Below are 21,849 nucleotides of genomic sequence, written 5' to 3' on the forward strand. Positions count from 1 at the left end.
TTGAACAATTGCAAAACATTTTGAGAAATAACAGAGGTCCATCGTCCTATCAATGCATCTGATTATTGGGTCCTCATCAATGCTTTTCTGTTTCTAGGTGACAACTGCAGAGCTCCCCTACATCCTCTATCTGACTTCAAACCTTCTAGAACTGGAACCCCTATCTAGCTTTCCTGCAGTTTTCAGCCTGGACTGAGGGAAGCAGAGCACTCCATGTGGTGTTTCTAGCAGCCCCATCATGCCAGGAGCAGAAACTGAAGGTGTGCTTCTTCACTGCAGAAGCTCAAATCTGTTCACATTCCACATGGTGTTGGGATTGAGGCTGTCAGAAAATGACAGGTGTGTATTCCTCCTTGATAGAGTCCAGGGTGGCTATTATCAGGAGATGTTTTGGTTTTTTTTAGAAATATTTACAGATTTGTATGATTTTTTTTTTTTTCTGAAGTGTCCTGAACAGTTCAACAGGATCTTTGCTGTGTTGATGCAAAGAGAACTGCAGATCCAGCACACAGGAACCCCACTGTGTGCTGTACTGTCCGATTCACAGCCCACAATCAGACAATGTAACCAAAGCTTTACAATTCATCTTACCTAGAAACATTATCAATGACATATTTAATTGAGTTGGGCCTATGAAGATTTATACCACAAAGACCCTACTCTAGAAAGGTGCTGCTTCCTGTAGCCTCAGAGTCTGCACCAGGATGTGACAAGAAACCAGGACACAGCCATTTCTAAAGCAGTAAAGTGGTATTTCAAAAATCTTTATATCCCCCTGTAACTTGGCTAAAAATAAAACAATGCATGCCACGTCTTTTGCCTTGCAGTACTGCATTTATTTTCCTTCCTGCTTCTGGCCTGACGTCACCAAGCCACCCGTCACACCCCCAGTAAAAAAGCTAAAACAAATGAAAAACATCCGTGATAATGTTCTACTGATAAGTTAAGTGTTCAGTTACTGTTTCATTTTGGAATCGTTGTTTCTCAGTTAAAACCCAGCTCTCTAAATGTCTTTTTATTGGACATGAATGCACCTGCTGAAACAGTAGCACGCCCCAGCGCTAAAGAGCTTGAGAAAAAGCATACTACACCAGTAACATGAACTATTATTTAATAAAAAAACAACAAACACAAATCTCAGCCAATATGCAAAACAGACAGAGAAATTTCTGCCGTTTTATCAAATTCCCTGGTAAAAACCAGAAATAAATATAATATAAAAATGTTATTTAAATAAATAAGTTAAAAAGCTTGTATACTAAATATAAATATCCATCTTGTATAAGTATTAATAATTGGTACAGTACATTAGCAAGTGTAGCACTGTCTGTAATATACAGACCGACAAACGCTACATCTTTTGGAGTGCACTCAGAGAATGCAAGTAACTTTCAACAAACTTGTAACATTTTCAAACCAAACAGACAGTGGAAGTTGCGTTAAATAAATTGGGATTACTGGTTAATAAAGGTACTGTCACAGCTGGCCAGATCCCAAAGCACTAGGCCAGCCTTTGAGTCTTTTTGCATATCCTTCAGTGACGCATGTTTCCATTGGCCAGCCCTGGCTGCTTCTGCTTGCAGTGGATGTTTCCTTCCAAATTAGTCTCCTTCGAATGCTCTCCTTGTCTGCCACTCCTCCATGGTGAATTAAATACTTCTTTTCAAAGAAACATTCAAACATCCAGAAGCTTCACTCCCTTTCACATTCCTCCTCCTTCTTCCTTTGAGGTAGAGCTTCGATTCTCATTCCTGCAACAAACAAACAGCATGTTCACACTCTGCATGTCAGGAACAATCCCCTCCCCGGGCAGTATCATGGGACAGCACGGAGACCTACAGCCACTGGACGCATACTGGAAATGGAAGTGTCCCACTCGGAACCCTCCACTTTGTTTCAGAACCACTCATTTGTTTTGTTTCTTTAACAATGAAAACACAGCATGGGATGATGGTCCCAGCACCTTTTTTTGAGGAAAATACATTTAAAATACTTTAAATGGAAATCTGGATTTGTGAACCTTTTTAGCCTTCCAAAAGTAGAGCTTATCTTTTGTCCACAACAGTTATGCCAAATAACTTAAACAGTTCCACTGAACCGCACTTGCAGCATTGCTGATGTATCAACAGATCTCGCTGCTTACCTTGCTTGTTTTAGTGGTTAGTTGCTGTTCCCAACTTGACCTTTTCTTCATTTTCCACATCGTATGCTCCCCTCTTATGAAACCTAAAGACATTGGAAAATACGTTTCATTAAGACACCATGGCGCACTTACTGTATTATTTGAATGCAAAACTTGTAATCAGTATATTTTGCCAATGAACTCATTTGAAAGTGACCTCTTTCATGCATGTCAGGGATGTTTTATATGAAACACACAGCATGCTGCTGCAGAAAAAAACATTCACTGCAGAGTAATGAAACCTCTCGGCTAATGGTCTAAAGCACGGGCTCCAGCATTATAATAAACCACCATAGGATGGGTGGTAAAGTGCCTTGCAGTGCATCTGGAAAACTCTCACACTACCTCTCTGAGAAGAGTAGCTGTACAGGACCCAAGAAACTCACCTCAGTGCTAGAAGCGCAGCGATTCCAATCAAGCACATGGACGACAGCACCACAGCCACCACAGCGAGGGCAGTGGTCCTGTCGTAGTTGTCCTTGTTCTTAACCACCGGCAGGCTGAAGAGATGACATCGCTCTCCCACGTATCCCTGCTGGCAGCTACAGAGAAACACAGGCGAACATTAAATCAGTGTCCACACACTCAGGACTTACTGGATTTCTGATTGAAAGCCACGTGTCTGCTCCACATACCAAGTGATGCACTTCAGCAAATCCAGCATTATCAGCTAATACAGCACAATGAAGGAGTCTGGATATGGCATCATATTGTCTGGTACTGTACTGGACAGGGTTAACACCAGTGTTTCACACCACTGTGACAGCACTGGTACAGTATGTCACTATGTGAACCAACATGGTACCCTTCTGCCACTGACAGCCTCATCCCATTGTAGGTTGGTACAGAACCACTAGAGAGGGCCACTGAAGATCACTTCAACAAGGTTTTCATGGATTCCAGCTTAGTAGTGTCTGATATAGCAGACTGACACACATATTGTTAATATGAGCCAATTTCATCTTCTTGGAAATACTACTCTTATATTTTATTAGCTTTAAACTCAGAGCACACCAATTTACAAAACTAACTTTGGTGTTCTAAGTGAACTACTTACTTTGAGACATGGTACATTATTAAGACATATATAAGCATTTGTGTAACCAATTTTAGATTATGAAACCCTAACACAAGCTCTTGCTGCATGCTTATCATTCTGCTGAAATGCAGCTTCTAACAGTTTGTGGGCACATGCTGCCGTACAATACTTACATGCAGGATGGCTCTTTGAGATCCCGGATGTATTTGCACTCCCCGTGAATGCAGAAGTCTTTGTATTTTCTCTGGCACGGGTCTCTCTTTTTGCCTTTGCCCTTTTTTCCCCCCTTGCCTTTACTCTTTTTGCCTTGCTCTTGGTTTAAAGTGGTGGACAGGTCTAGTGGTTTGGTGGAAAACGCCACTGTAAAATGAGAAGGCTTTTAGGATTTGATTGACATGGTATCGGTTTCGTGTCCAAACAGCGCAAACTGCAACTGAATGACGTCGTTTGCTCGTTACAGCATGAACAGGAATGCATACACTACTATACTGGGTAGAGTGAAAAGATGTTGAATTGTTACTGTAAATGCAAAATGATTAAGTTCACCTCAAGTAAATAAGAATAAATTACATCGTAGCAGGTTCACTGCATTCTTAAGAAGAATCTTGGAACCTAAACATTGAAATATTGGCTCTAAACGTTATAATTAGTGAAAATAAAGCAAAAGCAACATTTTAAGGCATAGTACACCAGACGGTCGTCTATAGAAGAGCTAATATATTCTAAGTGGCAACAGTAATAATTCATTTCAGTTGAATGTGTTTGTTTTTTCAAACATTGCTGTTGGTTTTCTTATCAACATGTACTTCCGTACTTTGCGTTTATCATGACATGACTGAGTTACACAAACCTTAAACCCCTGAACGTCGCTTATATCTCTTACCTCTCGGGAATTCAATGTCATAGTCTCCGGACCAGGGTTCCTCCCCGTATTCGAGCTCCTTGCTGCTGTCGTAGTCGTAATCATAGTCATCATCTCTGATTATTTTGTTACTGAGAGCCTCTTTGATTTCTACACTGGGAGACATGTCGTTCTCGAACCGTTCAATAGCAGCTCCCTTCACTAAACTGCAGAATACTGCAAGAAAAAGCATACAGTATGTTATTAACGTATCAGTGTACAGAGAGCAAAACACCTGAAATCCACTGAAAACCAAATCCACGTGCCGGTGATGAGTTTATACATACATAGATACATAGGCAGACACACACACACACACACACACACACACACACACACACGTAGCCTAAACACATTATTTCCTCATAGGTAGACGAAACATACTTTTGAACAAGTTGAAGCAAGCCTAGTGTTGCGGTAATTCAGTGTGTTACAAAATCAATAAAAGCCTTAGTGTTTGCTTATTGCTTGTTTAAAGACATGTATAAGTTTTAAACTTGTAGGCTGGTTGTGAGCATTTTGTAAATATTTGTTCTACTGAAAGTGCTCCAAAAAGAACAGCGCCTTCGCAAACCCATATTCTTTTACCCTTAATAGAGTCTTTGCATTAACATTGCCCTTCCCTTGTCAGGTAAATCACACTTCATGAAAGCATATTCCCGTTCTTACCGGCTGCGTGGAAAAGCACTAACACAACTGTAACACGCGTCATGACTGTAGCTTCGTGTGGTGCAATACACAGGCTGTAGTTTAGTAAAAGTAATCCCGGCAGTGTATTCCTCTAGGTTTTAGGTTGTATTCCCAAGGCTGTATATTTATTTTCCAGTTTCTTCCGGATCGTAATTCCGTTCAGTTTATCCACCTCACAAACTGTGATGTTAAACCGTCTGCAGTAACCTCGGAATGCGCCTCCTCTGCCTTAACCCGTTTATATAGCCTGCCCGCACCCAGCTCATCCTCTCACCACTGACTAACACACAACTCGCAGTAAAGGGATGTCAGCGCCGTCCAGCGAGGTCAGAGGGAAACTGTTTAGTTGAATACTTGATATGATTTATGAAAACATATACAGCGCAAAGATCTATGGAAAAAAAGCAATGTATGCAACAGTTTCCATTACATTTTTTACATACGTGGAGATTGTATAGTGTTGTGTTTTTTAGAGTAAATATATATTTATTTATTATGAGACATGTCTGGGCAAGGTTACAAACGTAGTCACCAAATCTGTGAGATGAAGCCGGTATAAATTATAATGATTAATGATTAATTATTGCATTTGCAGGGGAAAATGGATCCTACTTAAAAACCATGTTTTAAACAACCTTATTTGAAATGACTGCAGATCTGATGACGTCTCTAAACTTTATTAGGGCTGACAGCTTGTCTTACTGGAACAGACAGGGCTCCTAAGCGCAGAAGCATGTTGGTCTATCTATATTAGTAACAGTGACTGGTTTACTAAGGCAACGGCATTGCTGGGCGTGTTATGAGATAATAACTCCCGAGTCAATACAGCCTGGCCGGTGCACTAATTAAAGTTGTTTATTTACCTCGGGTTGTCTCAAAATATCATTGTAGTCGACTGAAAGAACTTCTGAGATCTGGGCTTGAGCAGCCCTGTGAAGCATTTCATCTGCACCCAGTGGCGTTAGATTAGGACGGGGCGCAATTTGTTTTAGAAAACAAATTTGAGAGAATTATTTGTAAATCTAATATAAACTGTATAAGCCTAATGAAAGTAGAGTTTCATCGGGGGGGGGGATCCGTTCACGGAGATCTGCGCAGATTCTCAGTATGATCTCTGCAAACGCACCCACTGCGTCGGTAGTACTTTTTAAACCAGGCAACAAACACTCTTTATAGCAGTGATTCTCATACTCCCTGGTACTGCAAACCCCTTGTACTATATAAAGTTACTTTGCGACCCCACTGCCCTGTTACTGCAGAATAGTCGGTAATTGATCATTTTTACAGCCAACAGTATAAAAATACACATTACTTAATGGGGGAGTGATCTTGCATGGATGAACACAAATGCTTCAATTTGGCACATGATAAGAAGTTTACAAAAACCATAATTGCAGCACCATTTATCTCTATTAAGAATAGTGCACAATCTATCAAATTGAGTGACTGGTATATGTGTTAAGACTACAAGGTTGATGCATCAAGGCTGTGGGATCAGTAATATCATTCTATATTATCTCCTATGTGTTCTGAACTTATATATAAGCTTTAAAAGAAGGCTTTAATTGGTACTGTGTTTGTACCCCACAGGTGCACATTGCTTAGCTTTAAGAGTTTATCTTGTGATGGTAATTTTGTTATCATGTGATTCATAAATATAAAAAAATAAATAATCACAGAACATGCTCCTGTAATAAACTGCTTTTTAAGTTTTTACTGCAAAAAAAAAAGAAAAGAGCACCCCCCCCCCCCCCCCCCCCCCCCCCCCCCCCCCCCCCCCCCCCCCCCCCCCCCCCCCCCCCGAAATCAGAAATGGCGCCTCCTGGATCAGATGTCGTTTATCAGTGTCCACTCTCAGCCCTGCTTTATATGCAGTTCCGTTTTCAGTAATAACAGAACAGTCCATAACAAGCGATAGGAGAGCAGTGTCCAGTTGCTGTCGAATTGCATTTAATGCAGCACTGTGTGGCAGGGTTTGTGGATTGGTTGCTTTCCAGATATTTTTGCTCAGCCAAGTCCAGGACTGCACAGCGTTTGCAAGAGTTATAGCGCCATCTGGTGAACGAGGGAAACATTTTCTTCAGTTCAAATCTGAAGTGCCTCAATCTTCCACGGCTGTAATTCAGTTTTGTCTGTTTGGCGTCCTCGCTGGGGTATGTCCAGTACAGTTATATTTGCACGACAGTGTGCACTACTAAGTCAAACTCGAAATATTACAGTGCTATACTATGAACAAACTGAATCATATATTTACCACAATGAACAAAATAACACCCTGCATATAAAGTATTCAGAGGTCTGCTGATGAGGATTAAGACTTTGGCTTGCCAAATTAGACTTGCATAGTGTCAGTTCTGCGACTCCTGGAGAAATAATTGAAAATGTTTGCCTGGTTTTATTTTCTTTTTTGATGGCGGTGTGTGGCAATGTTGCCCCGCCCCTGTGTGTATTTAGGTGTTGTATGTTGCGTGTTGTGTGTTAATATTGGTGTATAGTTCTTGGTACACTGGATGTCATATGGGGTATGTGCACTATTGTTTAAAATGTATATTTGTATTTAGGCACAAGGATTGCACAGCACTTCACGTGCAGGTAAAATGTAATAATATATGAGCACAGGGAATTGCACTTTATTAATTCACGTGCAGTTGTACCGCAACTCCAATTGAATGATTGATTAGCAATCTAGTCTCGGTACAGCTGCATAAAAGCTGCATGTTTTCACTCACTCGGGTTGTGTGTTCGGTGAGAGGAGAACAAGTGTGGAGAAGGAGAGTAAACAAAGTAAAATAACGTAGTTAGAACTGTCTTGCCTCCCCGTGTTTGTTTGTCTGTTAGTCCACTGTTTGTTTAGTGTTAGTCCGTTTTGTTTCATCTCTTTTTTTTAGGCTACCAGTGTCTATTCAGAGTGCTAATTTATAAAAGATGTTTCTGGAAGTAAAAATAAACTCGCAATCACCCTATTAGGAACAGTGACCACCTCACAATCACATTTAGAACCATTACTATGCAGTTATCAAACATACACGTTAAATAACAGAAAGAATAACCCGATGTTTAGATCTCCAAGTCCATCCTTCTGTTTTTCTTTGCAAACTTGTCAAGTACTTACGTCTCAGTTTTACAACATCCATTTAAAGCATGATTTGTTATAGGTTATGAGCAATTCACTGACAAAGACAGAACTTGTTTTGTAATGCCGCTCAGGCGCACTGATTTATTCCAACAGGCAGAGGGCGCTGTTGTCCGTGGCCTGAATACTGCCAACAGTAAACAGGACTACGGATTTACCAATTCAGGTATAGGGTCCAGTGCACATGCAAGTGCTAGAAATAATAATGAAAACAAAAAAGTGAAAGAAAAAGGGAAAATAAAACACTGTAATAAAACTACAAAATAAAGGTGCTGTACTCTGCAGCATCACCCCAACCGTCGCTGTCCGCACAGCCCGGGTCTCCGTCCTACACTACGGTGTTCCCTCCACCTATACACATTTCGGGGTCTGTCCAAGGATTCCACGATTTGTACAACCTTTCTTTTTCCAATTTTTTTTTTTTTGCGTTTGTTTTTGTTTCGCTGGCCGTGCTCGGTCTGGCAACCCATCTTACACCAGCTGGCTCATTTCGTCTTAGAGGGGGCAGACCCGAGGGAACTCCAGAGCGTCATTTTATCGGTGCAGCAATCCCCCAAAGCCCTCCTCTCAGCTACTCAGAGAGGGGGAAAGCCACACACCCTCTTTCCCACCTCTCTGTGTCAATGCCATGACTGACAGACGGATATTGTAAGGCTGCTGCCATTTTCCTGCAGCACTATGAATGCGCCAGAAGAGTCAGCTCAGGTCGCTTGCGAGGGCTGGTATTGCTTAGAGCGAATACCCCAGAAATGCCATATCAATTGTAACATATCGCTGACATGGTCGATTTGCACAGGAATAAAAAGACACAGGACGCCTGAGTTTGACATTTTCTGAGGCCCTGTAAAATAAATCAGAGAACTTCTGAAAAAATGATCTGGGATAAAAATTTCACCGATGTCTGTAAAAATTCCGAACCCACCTGGAGATGAAAAGGTTGAAAACCACTGGTTTATGGGGAGTAGTACAAATGAAAAAAATCACAGATTTTTGACTTTTTTTCCTTTTCTCATAATGCTAGTATTAGCTTAATTCCTATATTAATCTTTGACTTCGTCTCATTGCACGTCAGTATGAACAGTATGTGCGCAGGCGCTGTTCAATCAAAGGCTGGATCTGGTGTAAAAAGGACAGGACTCTGGCCAATCACACCTAGATATGTGTTTGACTGATTATTATTATTATTTTTATTAAGTGTCAGAACTTACATTGGTTGGGACGAGGTTTTGGAGGGGGGGGTTTCAAACCCCTAAAACCATCCCGTAGGACTCTTCCAAGGGGTCATTTGGGCTGTGCAGCTGTCGCTTCTGCGGCAGAGGTCCTCCACGTCTCTCTGATAGCGGCCTCAGTAGTACGATTATCGCAGGCGCCACAGGATCTTGGCTACCCCAGTGTACTGTTCCATGGATTCCGTGAACAGACGCCTGCTCCACTCCCATTGCCAGGCCATCCCATTCGGCCCATAGCCCTTTGGTTGTAGGAGAGCGTACCTTCCACCAGACACCGAAAGACAGGCTGTGGATCAGGGTGCTGTTCTTTTTTAGTTCTCCAGTCTGTGGTAGGTGCAGTGGAGATCTCCCCGTACCTCTCGCTCTGGTCGCAGGCTCCTGTCTCATCCTGGCCCCTCACTGCTCCCTCCCTCACCAAAAACTAGCACTGCTAACGTTCTAGGTCTTCACGCCGCTGGGGGCCCCTCACTCCTGCTTACTTACTCTGCTAACTGCTTTCTTCTGCTCTCACTCTCTCACGACTGCTTACTCATGATCCTGATCAACAGTCTAACATCCTACATCTCATCTCTCATCCTGCCCCCTAAACCTCACTACCACTCTTCACTGCTATCTACATGCTGGGGCCCCCAACTGCCTGAAACTCATCATCCTGTGGTGGGAGGTTCATCCCTCAATATCCGTCTCTCCTGGGGGCCCCCCCATCACAACTCCCCCACTCACTCCTAGACCACACTTCTGCTATATACGGTGTCGTAGAACTGCTCCCAGTTGCCTGGGCCCCCCACAATCACTCAGTTCCCATCACACTCATCCTGGGATATAGATCATAATCAAATCCTAGCTGGGACAGCCTCTGTCCTCATATAAATATCACCTTCATCCCACCGTCTCAAATCCTCTTTGGCCCCATCACAATAGGCTTTTCTCGCTCGGCGGCCCCTCCCTCTCATCACTACACATACTGCACTCAATCTCGAATCACTCCAGTCCCATCACGATGTCCTTCACGGCTCCAGGAAGGGCAGGGGCTCACTCCTGTCTCACCTGGTATCACACCTGGTCCCTCTGTCTCAAACGTCAACACTGGTGTCATATACATCCCAAAAAACCACATCAACTCCCTGTCCCCTGGCCCACACTCAAACAATGCACCCACCAACACGGCAGTCGCTGCTACACATTGGCCTGTGGGCCAAACAACAAAGACTCCCTGTCCTGGTCTGTCCTCACTCATCCCTCTGGTCCTCAGACAACAACGCCGGGTCCCCCCTACCACTGCTGAATTTCCTCCCTGCTGTCTTACACCCTGGTCCGTCTCAAACACACATCCAGTCAAAAATCCCCTCAAATCCTTCCTGGCCTACCCCTTGGAGCAGGGGAGACAAGAAGGCTCCTTCTCAATCCTGGCCTCCTCACTGCTCGAGTACTACCTGGGCGCAATCATCCTGGCCCCGCTCACTCGACGCACACGTCCCTCAATTCTCAAATCATCACCTCACAATCATCATCCCTCCTGACACACACACAAGGTACTCAGTCACAACGTCAATCCTCCTTCCTTGGGTGGCCCTGGCCTATGCAATCCTGATCTCAACAAAACATCCCCCTGGTGAACTCACCATCCTGACATTCAATCCTGAGCCCCTGCTTCCTGGCCCGGATCTTAGGTCTCATCCCTCTGGCCCCCTCATCCCTACTAAACTACTCTCCCTGCTTCTATCCCCTCACCACACCGCCCCTCACTGCTCACATTCGTCACTTACTCAAACTACACTGCTCGAGCCCCTCACGCTCTACTGGCTCCGCTCACTGCTCACTACTGAAACTCTGCTACTCACTTCCGTTTCCCCCCCCCCCTGGCCTAGGCCCCCTCACCCAATCACACCCGTCACTTGCTCTCTCAAACTAAGACTACACGGTGCGTTTATCCTAACTTTTTTCCAGCTGCACCTTCTACATACCAATTCCACCACCCACTGCTTAATCACATCGGCGTGCTTTCCCTCTTCTGAGCACACGCCCCCACCCGCCGGAGCACTCACACTCCACCCAATCCCCACCACCCCCACTACTTCTTCTGAGCACAACTTGCCATCCCCTTCCGATACTTATCCCCGAGCTCCCCCTCATTATAATTCTGCTTCTGGGCTCCTTCATATGTGCTCATGCCGTGCCTGTAGCTTGCTTTGCTGCTCCTCTTCTTCTCCTCCACAGTCCTCTATTGCTATGCTTCCTTCGGCTGCTTTTTACAATCCAATGCTGCTTGTCTCATCAATTGCTGCTTGCTTTTTGCTTTCATGCTCGTCATTGCTCACTCACCCCACCTTGCGTCCTATCTGCGGCGGATGCTTCTTTATGTGGGTTTATGCTTTCAATGACTTGCGATTCGTGCTGGCTTCTGGCTGCCTGCGCATAGATCATGCTGTTATTTTGCCGCAGTATTAATTGCTGCTGCTATACTGCCTTCTGCTGCTTGCTTAATGTGCTTGCCTTAGATCTGCTCGCTTGCTTTGGCTGCTTGCCTTGTCATCAATGCTGCTCTCATATGCTGCTTGCTGCGTCCATGCTGCTTGCTATCATATAGCTTGCGGCTGCGACATGCTGCTACTGCGCTGTATGCTGCTTGACACTCCCTCATCATAATTGCTTAGCTATGAGCTGCTTTTCAGGGTGGCTGTCTGATATGCTCCACACCAGGACTTTGCTTGGCTTTATTCTGCTACAATGCCATGCTGTGCTTACCGTCTCTCACAGTGACTGCAGTCTTCTAGTAAGTAAAGGTGGTGGAACAGATTATCCCTGTTCAAGTGGCAGGTGCCAGCTCTGTGTTGGATGGCGAAGTCATACTCCTGTAGCTGCTCTAGCCAGCGGGTGAGCTTCCCTTTGGGTTCCATAAAGCTAACCAACCACTGGAGGGAGGCATGGTCTGTCCACAGCATGAAGTGCTTCCCACACAAATACAGTCGGAACTGCTTCGGGGCAGCTACAACAGCAAGCAGTTCCCGACGGGTGATGTAGTACCTGCGCTTGGACTTGCTGAAGGTCTGGCTGAAGTATGCGATGACCCTCATTCTGATTCCATCTTTCGCTACATGGTGCCCCAGAAATATAACCTCTCTTCATCAGTCCGATGGCCTCGAGTTGCTGCAGCATCTCCATCAGGTTTGTCAGGGCCCTTTGAAGGTGGTGGCGTGAACCAAGAGGTCGTCCAAATAAACAAGACAACGTCGGGGGAGATGCCCATCAGCACCCACTCTATCAGCCTCTCAGAGGTATCGGGTGCATTGCACAGTCCAAAGTGGAGGACTTTGAACTGCCAATGTTCTCTTTCTATAGAGAAGCCCGCCTTAGCGTGGGCTTCGGGGGATAACTCGACCTGGCAGTAGCCACTGCAGAGATCCAAAAAGCTGAATCAGGCAGAACCAGCCACCAGATCCAGCAACTCATCTATGTGCAGCAAGGGACATGAGTCCTTGTTAGTGGCGTCGTTGTTAGTGGTGTCAACACTCTCCGTTCTTCTTCGATACGAGCCAACGGCGGAGGTCCTGGGGCTGTCAGAGGGCTCAATGATGTCCACTTCCTTCATCTCTTGAAGGATCCTGACCTCTACTCCCTGCCGGGTCTATAGCATGCTGAGCCAGGTGAATATGAGTACAGCCTGTCTATTCAGGGCAGCGAAGATATCCACAGCTGGGCACGTTGCTCCAGGCAAAGCTCCCCACAGCTACTATGCCAAACTGTTTCTACTGACGAACAGGTCCTGGGCTGGGCTAATGGGGGGCTGCAGGGTGGCAGAGATGCTCTGGGAGGTCATGAAGGGGACACGCAGATGGCTAAAGGCGGTCAAAGCAGCGGCAGCGAGGCGCAGTGGAGGGCCTGTCGGGGGGGTGGTGTGTGGTCCCGAAGTGGTCCAGGGATCTGGTGGGGCCTGGGCCTGGCCCCTAGGGCGATGTGGTCGAGGGTGGCGATGCTCCCATAGGTCAAGTCAAGCTGATTCCCCACATGCTTTAGGGCGGGGAGTGCTGGCATGGGGGATCCCACCTCCCTCTGGGCGCCTCCTGAGCCCTCCTGAGCCTTCATGATCACCATTCCAGAAGTGAAGGAAGAGGCAAACAACAGCGTGATGTTCAAGCAGTGAAAACTGCTGTTTTGATTACCCGCTCTGCCTGGCGATGGATCAAATGGAATAAGTGATGTGCTTTCAGTTAGACTGGCCCATCTCAGCAGGGGACTTGCTGCCCTGCAAGCTGATTGTGCTACTGTGCCTTTGTGAGCCCAAACAAAATATTACCTCCTACGCATTTCACTGCAGTATGGATGCAGCTGCTCAGTGGGTGCCTCCCACTTTTGACAGGTGGTTTACAAGAGAAGCTGTTTTTAGAGGCACTTCTTGTACAACCAAGTCAGCTATTTGTTATTTTAACCAAACAATGAAGCACACGTACATTTTGTTAATTGAATTGTGATGGTATTTGAATATAATCAATTTTTTTTTTTTTGACTATTGAAATTCAAAGTTAGTTCAGTGTGCACAGTAAATTTAAGATTCTGCTTAAATAATGAACGTGTTTGTACGCATTAAAAGGCATTTTTAATGGTTTAAAACATGTTTTTAAGATTTATTTCAGATATCTGTAAACTAGGTTAACACTGATTAATAAATTTAATTCTAAAAATGGAGGGGCTGCAGTCACGTGACCACAGCAGGCTATGCCACCATACAGTAGGGTCACGCTGTGCTGTGGTGATGTCACATGTCACATGAAAAACCTTAATTGTGCGCTGTTGTTCTGCACACTGATATTATAAGTATTTAAGTATATTAACAAACTTTAGTAATACACATCAAAACAGCCAGTACTATTGGTAATTATGTTCGGGTTTCTCACTATAATATTACAAATAATAATTGAGTTACATGTAAATATAGTGGCTCTCAAAAGTATTCACACCCTTGGACTTTTTCACATTTTATTGTGTTACAACATGGAATCAAAATGGATTTAATTAGGAGTTTTTGCCACTGATCAACACAAAAAAGTCCATAATGTCAAAATGAAAAATTAAATCTACAAATTGTTCTAAATTAATTACAAATACAAAACAGAAAATAATTGATTGCATAAGTATTCATCCCCTTGAGTCAATATTTGGTAGAGGCACCTTTGGCAGCAATTACAGCCATGAGTCTATTTGGATAAGTCTCTACCAGCTTTGCACATCTGGACACTGCAATTTTTAGTCATTGTTCTTTGCAAAATTGCTCAAGCTCCGTCAAGTTGGATGGGGACCTTTGGTGAACAGCAATTTTCAACTCTTTCCACATATTCTCAATTGAATTGAGGTCTGGGCTTTGACTGGGCCACTCCAGGACATTGACCTTTTTGTTTTTAAGCCACTCTAGTTGGCTTTGGCTGTATGTTTGGGGTCATTGTCCTGCTGGAAGATGAATCTTCTCCCAAGTCCCAGGTCTCTTATAGACTTCAGCAGGTTTTCCTCCAGGATTTCCCTGTACTTTGCTGCATTCATTTAGCCCTCTATCTTCACAAGCTTTCCAGGCCCTGACGCAGAGAAGCATCCCCACAGCATGATGCTGCCACCACCATCCTTCATGGTAGAGATGGTGTTCTCAGGATGATGTGCGGTGTTAAGCTTGCTCCAAACATAGCGCTTAGCATTGAGGCCAAAAAGCTCTATTTTGGTCTCATCAGACCATAGAATCTTCTTCCACTTGGTCTCAGAGTCTCCCACATCTAGCCGAGATTTGATGTGAGTTTTTTTCAACAATGTTTTTTTTTTTGCACCTGGGCTATTGTTGCTGTATGCACAGTGTCTCCCAGCTCAGCCGTGGAAGACTGTATCTCCTTTAGAGTTGCCATAGGCCTCTTGACTAGTGCTGTTCTCGCCCAGATACTCAGTTTTTGAGGACGGCATGTTCTAGACAGATTCACAGTTGTGCCATATTCTCTCCATTTCTTAATAATAGACTTTACTGTGCTCCGGGGGATATTCAATGCCTTGGAAATGTTCTTATATCCTACCCCTGATTGGCGCTTTTGAAGGATCTTATTCCTAATTTGCTTTGAATGTTCCTTTGTCTTAATGATGTAGTTTTTGTTAGGAAATGTACTAACCAACTGTGGGACCTCCCAGTGTATTTAACCTGAAATCATGTAAAGCACCTTAATTGCACACAGGTGGACTCCATTCAACTAATTATGTGACTTCTAAAGATAACTGGTTGCACCAGAGATTATTTAGGTGTGTAGCAAAGCAAAGGGGCTGAATGCTTATGAAATCAATTATTTTCTGTTTTATATTTGTAATTAATTTAGAACAATTTGTAGATTGTATTTTTCACTTTGATATTAACGACTTTTTCTGTGTTGATCAGTGGCAAAAACTCCTAATTAAATCAATTTTGATTCCGTGTTGTAAAACAATAAAATGTGGAAAAGTCCAAGGGTGGGTGAATACTTTTGAGAGACACTGTACGTAAACATACACACACGCATATCTATAGTTTATTCATTTTATATATATATACACACACACACACACACACACACACACACAGTGGTTTGCAGAGGTATTCACCCCCCTGTAAAGTTTTTACATTTTGTTGGCATCTGAGCATACTCCACGACACTTTCAAATTAGACTTTACATATAGTATCTACACAAACTACTCCACATTGATCAAATCAAAAATGCACAATATAAATAAGCAAGATTTACAAAGAAAAACAGATCTCAGTTGCAGAAATATTGAGCCACTTTGCGACTGTAGCACAAAATCAGCTTAGGTGCAAATGATTTGTTTGAAAGGTCACAAAATTAATGAAATGGTTTCAGCCTGTGTGTACTCAAAGTAGTTTAACTTGTAAATAATTTCCCTCAGGTATATAAAGACTTTCAAGCTGCAACTCACATAATGATCCAACAAAGCAACCATGAAGACCAATGAGCTTTTAAAACAAGTCAGGTATAAAGTGGTAGAGGCACAGAGCAGGAGAAGGGGACAAGAACATTTCAAAGGCGCTGATTATCCCTCTTAGCACAGTGAATCTATCATTAAGAAGTGGAAGACGCATCACACCACCCAGACACTACCCAGATCAGGTCGCCCTCCCAAACTGAGCAGCAGGGCAAGCAGGAAACTGGTTCGGGATGTCACTCTGAAGCTAACAATGACCTTGAGAGATCTGAAAAGTTCTGTGTCTGAGATGGGAGTCAACACATCAACAATAAGCCAGTCTCTACACAAAGCTGGCCTGTAAGGACGGGTGGCAAGAAAGACACCATTACTCAAAAAGCCTCATCTTAAAGCACGTATGAAGTTTGCGAAAAAGCATGTAGATGATACTGCAGACATGTGGAAAAAGGTTTTGTGGTCAGACGAGACAAAAATTGAACTTTTCGGTCTAAATTCCAAGTGTTATGTCTGGCGCAAGCCCAACACTGCACATCACCCTGTCAACCCCATCCCAACTGTCAAGCATGGTGGTGGCAGCATCATGTTATGGGGATGCTTCTCTTTAGCAGGGACTGGGAAGCTTGTCAGAATAGAGGAGAGAATGGATGGTGCAAAGTACAGGCGAATCCTTGAGGAAAACCTGTTTTAGTCAGTCAAGACTCTGAAACTGGGGAGGAAATTTACATTTCAGCAGGACAATGACTCAAAGCATAAAGCCAAAGTCACACTGGAGTGGTTGAACAAGAAGAGAATTAATGTTCTTGAGTGGCCCAGTCCTAACTTGAATCCAATCGAAAATTTATAGCGAGACTTGAAGATTGCAGTCCAGTGACGATTCCCATCAAACTTATCACTTATCAAAAGGTGCTTCTACCAAGTACTGACTTAGGGGCTGAATACTTATGCAACCTGTAAATTTCATTTTATACATTTTCTTTTCAAGTTTTGCTGATATTTAACCTCATATAACACTGTTCAGTTTAACCACTACAGCTTTGAATTAAAAAAAAGTTTGTTTGAAAAACTGTGCATACATTATTTGTAATTCAGTATTTGTAATATGTGACATTATTGATAGAGGGTAAATACTTCTGCAAATCACTGTATATATAAAAATCACTATATATATACATATATATATATATATATATATATATATATATATATATATATATATATATATATATATATATATATATATATATACCCATATATATATATATATATATATATATATATATATATATATATAAGATATAATATATATATATAGGTAACATGTAAGTATTAACATTGATTGTGCTGTGGGTTCTAGCAGGGGGTGACGGTCTTGATGGCGACAATAACGAGACCAGGTCGGTGGTGCAGTTAAAAGTACCGTTTATTGAAACTGCTCTTTAATAATTCAATCAAGAAGCGAACCACACTTAAACAGACTTCACCCAAGGCAGCGGCACTCCCCCTTTTAAACACTGCTGCCTGGGGCTCTCATTAGACACTACCCGTCTTAAACACTGCTACCTCGGGCTCTCATTGGACAGACCCTCTTAAACACTTCTCCCTCAGGCTCTCATTGGACACCTCACACACCCCTCATTAGCATGTTTTCCTTAACCAATCCCAATCGGCACATAGGCAGCACCAGAGCTTCACCACTCATCACTGACAGCAGGGTATGTGACTCACATGCATAAGCCTACTCCCATTCTAACACAAACTATTTACATAATTTACATTCTCAGACCGCTTTTCCCCTTCCACACTCGCAGTCTGACAGTCCATGTTTCGCCCCGTCGCTACACTCTCTCTCTCTCTCTCTCTCTCTCTCTCTCTCTCTATATATAGAGAGAGACTTTTGACTTTTAAGATCCTTTATTTAAATATTCCAAATAAAATCCATTAAAATTCAAATAAAGGTAAAACACAACAAAAGTTAAGATTCCTACTGCCTGAGCAAAATTTAAAAAATCCTAAAATATATCGTGTTCTCCTTAAAAACAGATTTTAAACAAAATAAAAGGATCATTAAAAAATCAATATTAAACAGTGTTTTTTTTTTTTCTTTGTTGAAAACAGATAAAAGCCAAAAATAAAACACTGTAAAACAAAAATTTAATAAAATTAGAACAAAAACTGGAGCTCCCCCTCCTCACTCACAGCACACAAGGCGTCTCCCACACACCACCTCTCCTGAAAGTCCTCCAGGTTACTGACCAGTTTAAAATACTCAAACTCTACTCTGATCTGGCTGACCACGAGCACCCTGAACTGAACCACTAAACTGGTCAGTCCAGAACCAGAGAGTTGATTTTTCCTTGTCTTTAAAATAGCCAATTTTGCCTGTCCAAATAAAAAATTAATAAGAACACACCTGTTTTTCATTTTAAAATTGTATAGAACCCCAAAAATAAAAAGCTCCTTACTAAAAACGACTCCTAAATTATTCAGGATTCCCTGCAGTAAATTAAAAAGTGGCCGCAGCCTCTCACACTCACTGTAGGCATGAAAGAGAGTTTCCTCTGCTGAGCAAAAAGCGCACTGCTCACTGATGCTGGGGTCCACTCTATGGAGAAACCTGCCTGTGGACACAATGCAGTGTAGAATCTTCCACTGCAGGTCCCCCACTCTCTTGGCGAGAGGCGGCTTGTACAGCACCCTCCACACCGGCCTGTGCCCCTCCTCTACAGCCAAGTAAGCTCGCCACTTAGAGTCTACCAGACCCCTTAGCCTACTATACTCTGTGGCTTTAACACACAATTTGTATATCTGTTTTCCATTCATTGTGTGAAAGATAATTTCCTCCACATTCTGCAATTTAAGCAAAGTCCCTCCATTCTCTCCACCGCCGTCACCTTCCTCACCTACTGCTGGTGACACGATCATCCCTGGAAATAAGGAAAGCTGTCTCTGCTCTGTGCCTCTGGACAACTCCTCCCTCAGGACTGCCTTGAGCCGCGGGGAGAGGCAGCCCCTCAACTCACCCATCAGTCTTTCTGCAAGCCTCTCTGAGTGCCAGCCTAGCTGTGCAGTTAGCTGGGAGGCAGTTAGCCAGCAGGAGAGCTCAAGGTTTAACAGGTGGACCATCCTGGTTACACCTGCTTTTAAAAAACTGGCACAGAGCGTCATCGACTGGAGGAACTTAACTGGAAAGAGTGGATTAAAAAATAGGGGCTCCTCAAACAGGTCCTGCCCTGTCAAGGACTCCACATCCCTTTCCACCCTCACCAGCTGCCAGGCTTTTAAAATACTTTGATAAAAAGGAGGAAGTCCTGCTTTACTAAAACTGGTGTTCTCAATTAAAAACAGGTGTTTTCCTAACCCCAGCCCCCCAAATCTATTGAGAAGGAAACAGGCCAGCCTCTTCCAATGAGCCTCCTCCTCAGTGTACAGGAGTCTCTGAACCGCCTGCAGTCTGAAGGCTGCCACCCTGCTGGCAATGCTGACTAGCCCCTGCCCCCCCTCATCACTAGGGAGGTAGAGGACTGCCGGCCTCAAACTGTGTCTCCCGCTCCAAAAGAACTCCAGCAACACTCTCTGGATCTCCTTCACCAGGCCCTGGGGTGGGTCCAGGCATACCAGCTTGTGCCACAAGCTAGAGGCCACCAGATTATTAATAACAAGCACCCGGCCCTTGAAGGACAGTTGAGCCAGCAGTCCCTTCCACCTCTGCAGCCGCCCCCTCACCCTATCCAACAAACCCTCCCAGTTCTTTTTCATGTAGTTTTCTGTTCCGAGGTGCACCCCCAACACTTTAATACCTGTTCTGTTCCATTTCAGCCCCTCAGGCAGGAAAGGAGGGGTGCCCTCATCCCAGCCGCCTGACAGGAAGGTGTCACATTTTGCCCAGTTTACTCTGGCAGAAGATGCTCTCTGGAACTCATTTAGAGTCTGCTGCAGCGCTTGGACATCTGCATCCCCCCTCACAAACACAGTCACATCGTCTGCGTAGGCAGACACCTTCACTGTGGCAGAGGAGGGTGTGGAGGGCGAGGAGGGCACTGTCCATCCAGCTAGCCTGACCCTCAGCAGGTGCAGCAGGGGCTCTATAACCAGTGAATACAGCATACCAGACAGGGCACAGCCCTGCCTTATACCCCTGCACACTGGGAAGGGCTGACTCAGCCCATTGTTGATCTTTAAAATACTAAAAATGTTGGAATATAAAAGCCGAATATAAGAAATAAAACCAGGACCGAACCCGAAGGCTTCCAGTGTATGAAAGAGGTAGGTGTGGTCGACTCTGTCGAAAGCCTTCTCTTGATCCAGGGAGACCATTCCTACATTAAAATCACAAATATCACTTACAGTTAAAAAATCTCGAATAAAAAACAAGTTATCAAAAATAGAGCGACCCGGTATACAATATGTTTGATCCATATGTATTACAGTTCCAATAACACTTTTTAATCTATTAGCGATTGTTTTGGATAAAATCTTTAAATCAGAACATAAAATTGACACAGGTCTCCAATTTTTAAGCTGGCATAGGTCTCCCTTCTTGGGCAGCAGTGTAACCACTGCCCTACGGCAGCTAAGAGGCAGTTCCTTGTGGCTGAGGCTCTCTCTCAGAACCTGGAGCAAATCCTCCCCCATTATATCCCAGAAATTATTATAAAATTCTGCTGGCAGTCCATCGATCCCGGGAACCTTTCCGCTGGAGAGCTGCTTGACAGCGGCGGTCATCTCCTGGTGGGTCAGCGGTGCGTCCAGCTGAATCTGCTCCTTCTCACTGAGGCTGGGTAACCCCTGGAGCAGCCGCTCAGTGTCCTCTATGTTGCACAGTTCTTTATTATAAAGTTCCTTGTAAAAACGCACCGCCTCTCTGCTGATTTCCTCCCGGGTGTGCAGTTCTTTCCCACCAGGAGTCCTGATACAACACAGCTGTCTACTGTCCGCTCTCTTCCTCTCCAGGTTGAAGAAGAAACTAGTGGGGGCATCCATGTCTCTCAACTCCATGAATCTGGAACGCACAATCGCCCCCTTCACTCTTTCCTTCAGCAAGCTCCCCAGCGCGATTTTCTGCTCCTTTAGGTTCTCCAGGGTCTGTTCTTTAAATTCTGAATTTAAACTTTCCTCTAGGAGGAGGATTTTGGACTCCAGTTCTCTCACGGCTGTGTTCAGTGACCTGGTTGCATTTATAGTATATTGTTGACAAAAACATTTAATTTGTATTTTGCCAATGTCCCACCACTGTCTTAAATCTTTATATTGTGCTTTTTCTTTTTTCCAAATTATCCAAAAAAGTTTGAATTGTTGCTTAAATTTTACATCTTGTAATAATTTTACATTGAAATGCCAGTAAGATGCTCTGTGGGGTTCTGATTGAATTATTACTGTAATTAATAGACAGTGGTGGTCAGAGAGACTACTGGGGATGATTCTTGCTTTGATAAATTTATTTAAATCGTTTTTTGAAGTATAAAACCGGTCTAGTCTTGCTCTATATACACAGTCTGTGTGATACTGAGACCAGGTGTATTGTCTTGAACTGGGGTGCAGGCATCTCCATATGTCAACCAGGTCACTGGACTCTAACAATGCAGCCAACTCTCTGGAGGACTGAGGGTGTGGTTCATCATTATTTCTATCAATATTAAAATTAACAGTACAATTAAAATCTCCTCCTACTACCACCACATCATTATTATTAATATTAAAAAGAGCTTGCTTTAATTTCTTAAAAAATAAAATTCGTT

The 21,849-nt window shown here is 43.6% G+C and overlaps 1 protein-coding gene across 1 annotated transcript; it reads right to left on the reverse strand.

Moving 5' to 3' along the window:
* Positions 1–1,094: 1,094 nt before the first annotated feature.
* On the reverse strand, positions 1,095–5,042 carry LOC121324519 (proheparin-binding EGF-like growth factor). The gene is made up of 6 exons (XM_041266508.1): positions 4,792–5,042; positions 4,105–4,299; positions 3,395–3,581; positions 2,569–2,724; positions 2,144–2,226; positions 1,095–1,751 (listed from the first exon to the last, which is right to left on the reverse strand). Exons 1-5 carry the CDS (start codon positions 4,832–4,834, stop codon positions 2,154–2,156), a joined length of 654 nt encoding a protein of 217 aa, XP_041122442.1. The 5' UTR covers positions 4,835–5,042; the 3' UTR covers positions 1,095–1,751; positions 2,144–2,153.
* Between the last annotated feature and the right edge of the window lie 16,807 nt (positions 5,043–21,849).

The sequence above is a fragment of the Polyodon spathula genome, chromosome 12 (assembly GCF_017654505.1).
Source record: "Polyodon spathula isolate WHYD16114869_AA chromosome 12, ASM1765450v1, whole genome shotgun sequence".
Lineage (NCBI taxonomy): Eukaryota > Metazoa > Chordata > Actinopteri > Acipenseriformes > Polyodontidae > Polyodon > Polyodon spathula.

Excerpts from the sequence above, each read along its gene's own strand:
- LOC121324519 (XM_041266508.1), bottom strand. The coding sequence starts at position 4,834 with ATGACGCGTGTTACAGTTGTGTTAGTGCTTTTCCACGCAGCCG. Across the intron at positions 3,582-4,104 it reads TGACATTGAATTCCCGAGAG|TGGCGTTTTCCACCAAACCA; the intron begins GTAAGAGATATA and ends CTCATTTTACAG. Across the intron at positions 2,725-3,394 it reads CTCAAAGAGCCATCCTGCAT|CTGCCAGCAGGGATACGTGG; the intron begins GTAAGTATTGTA and ends GTTTCTCTGTAG.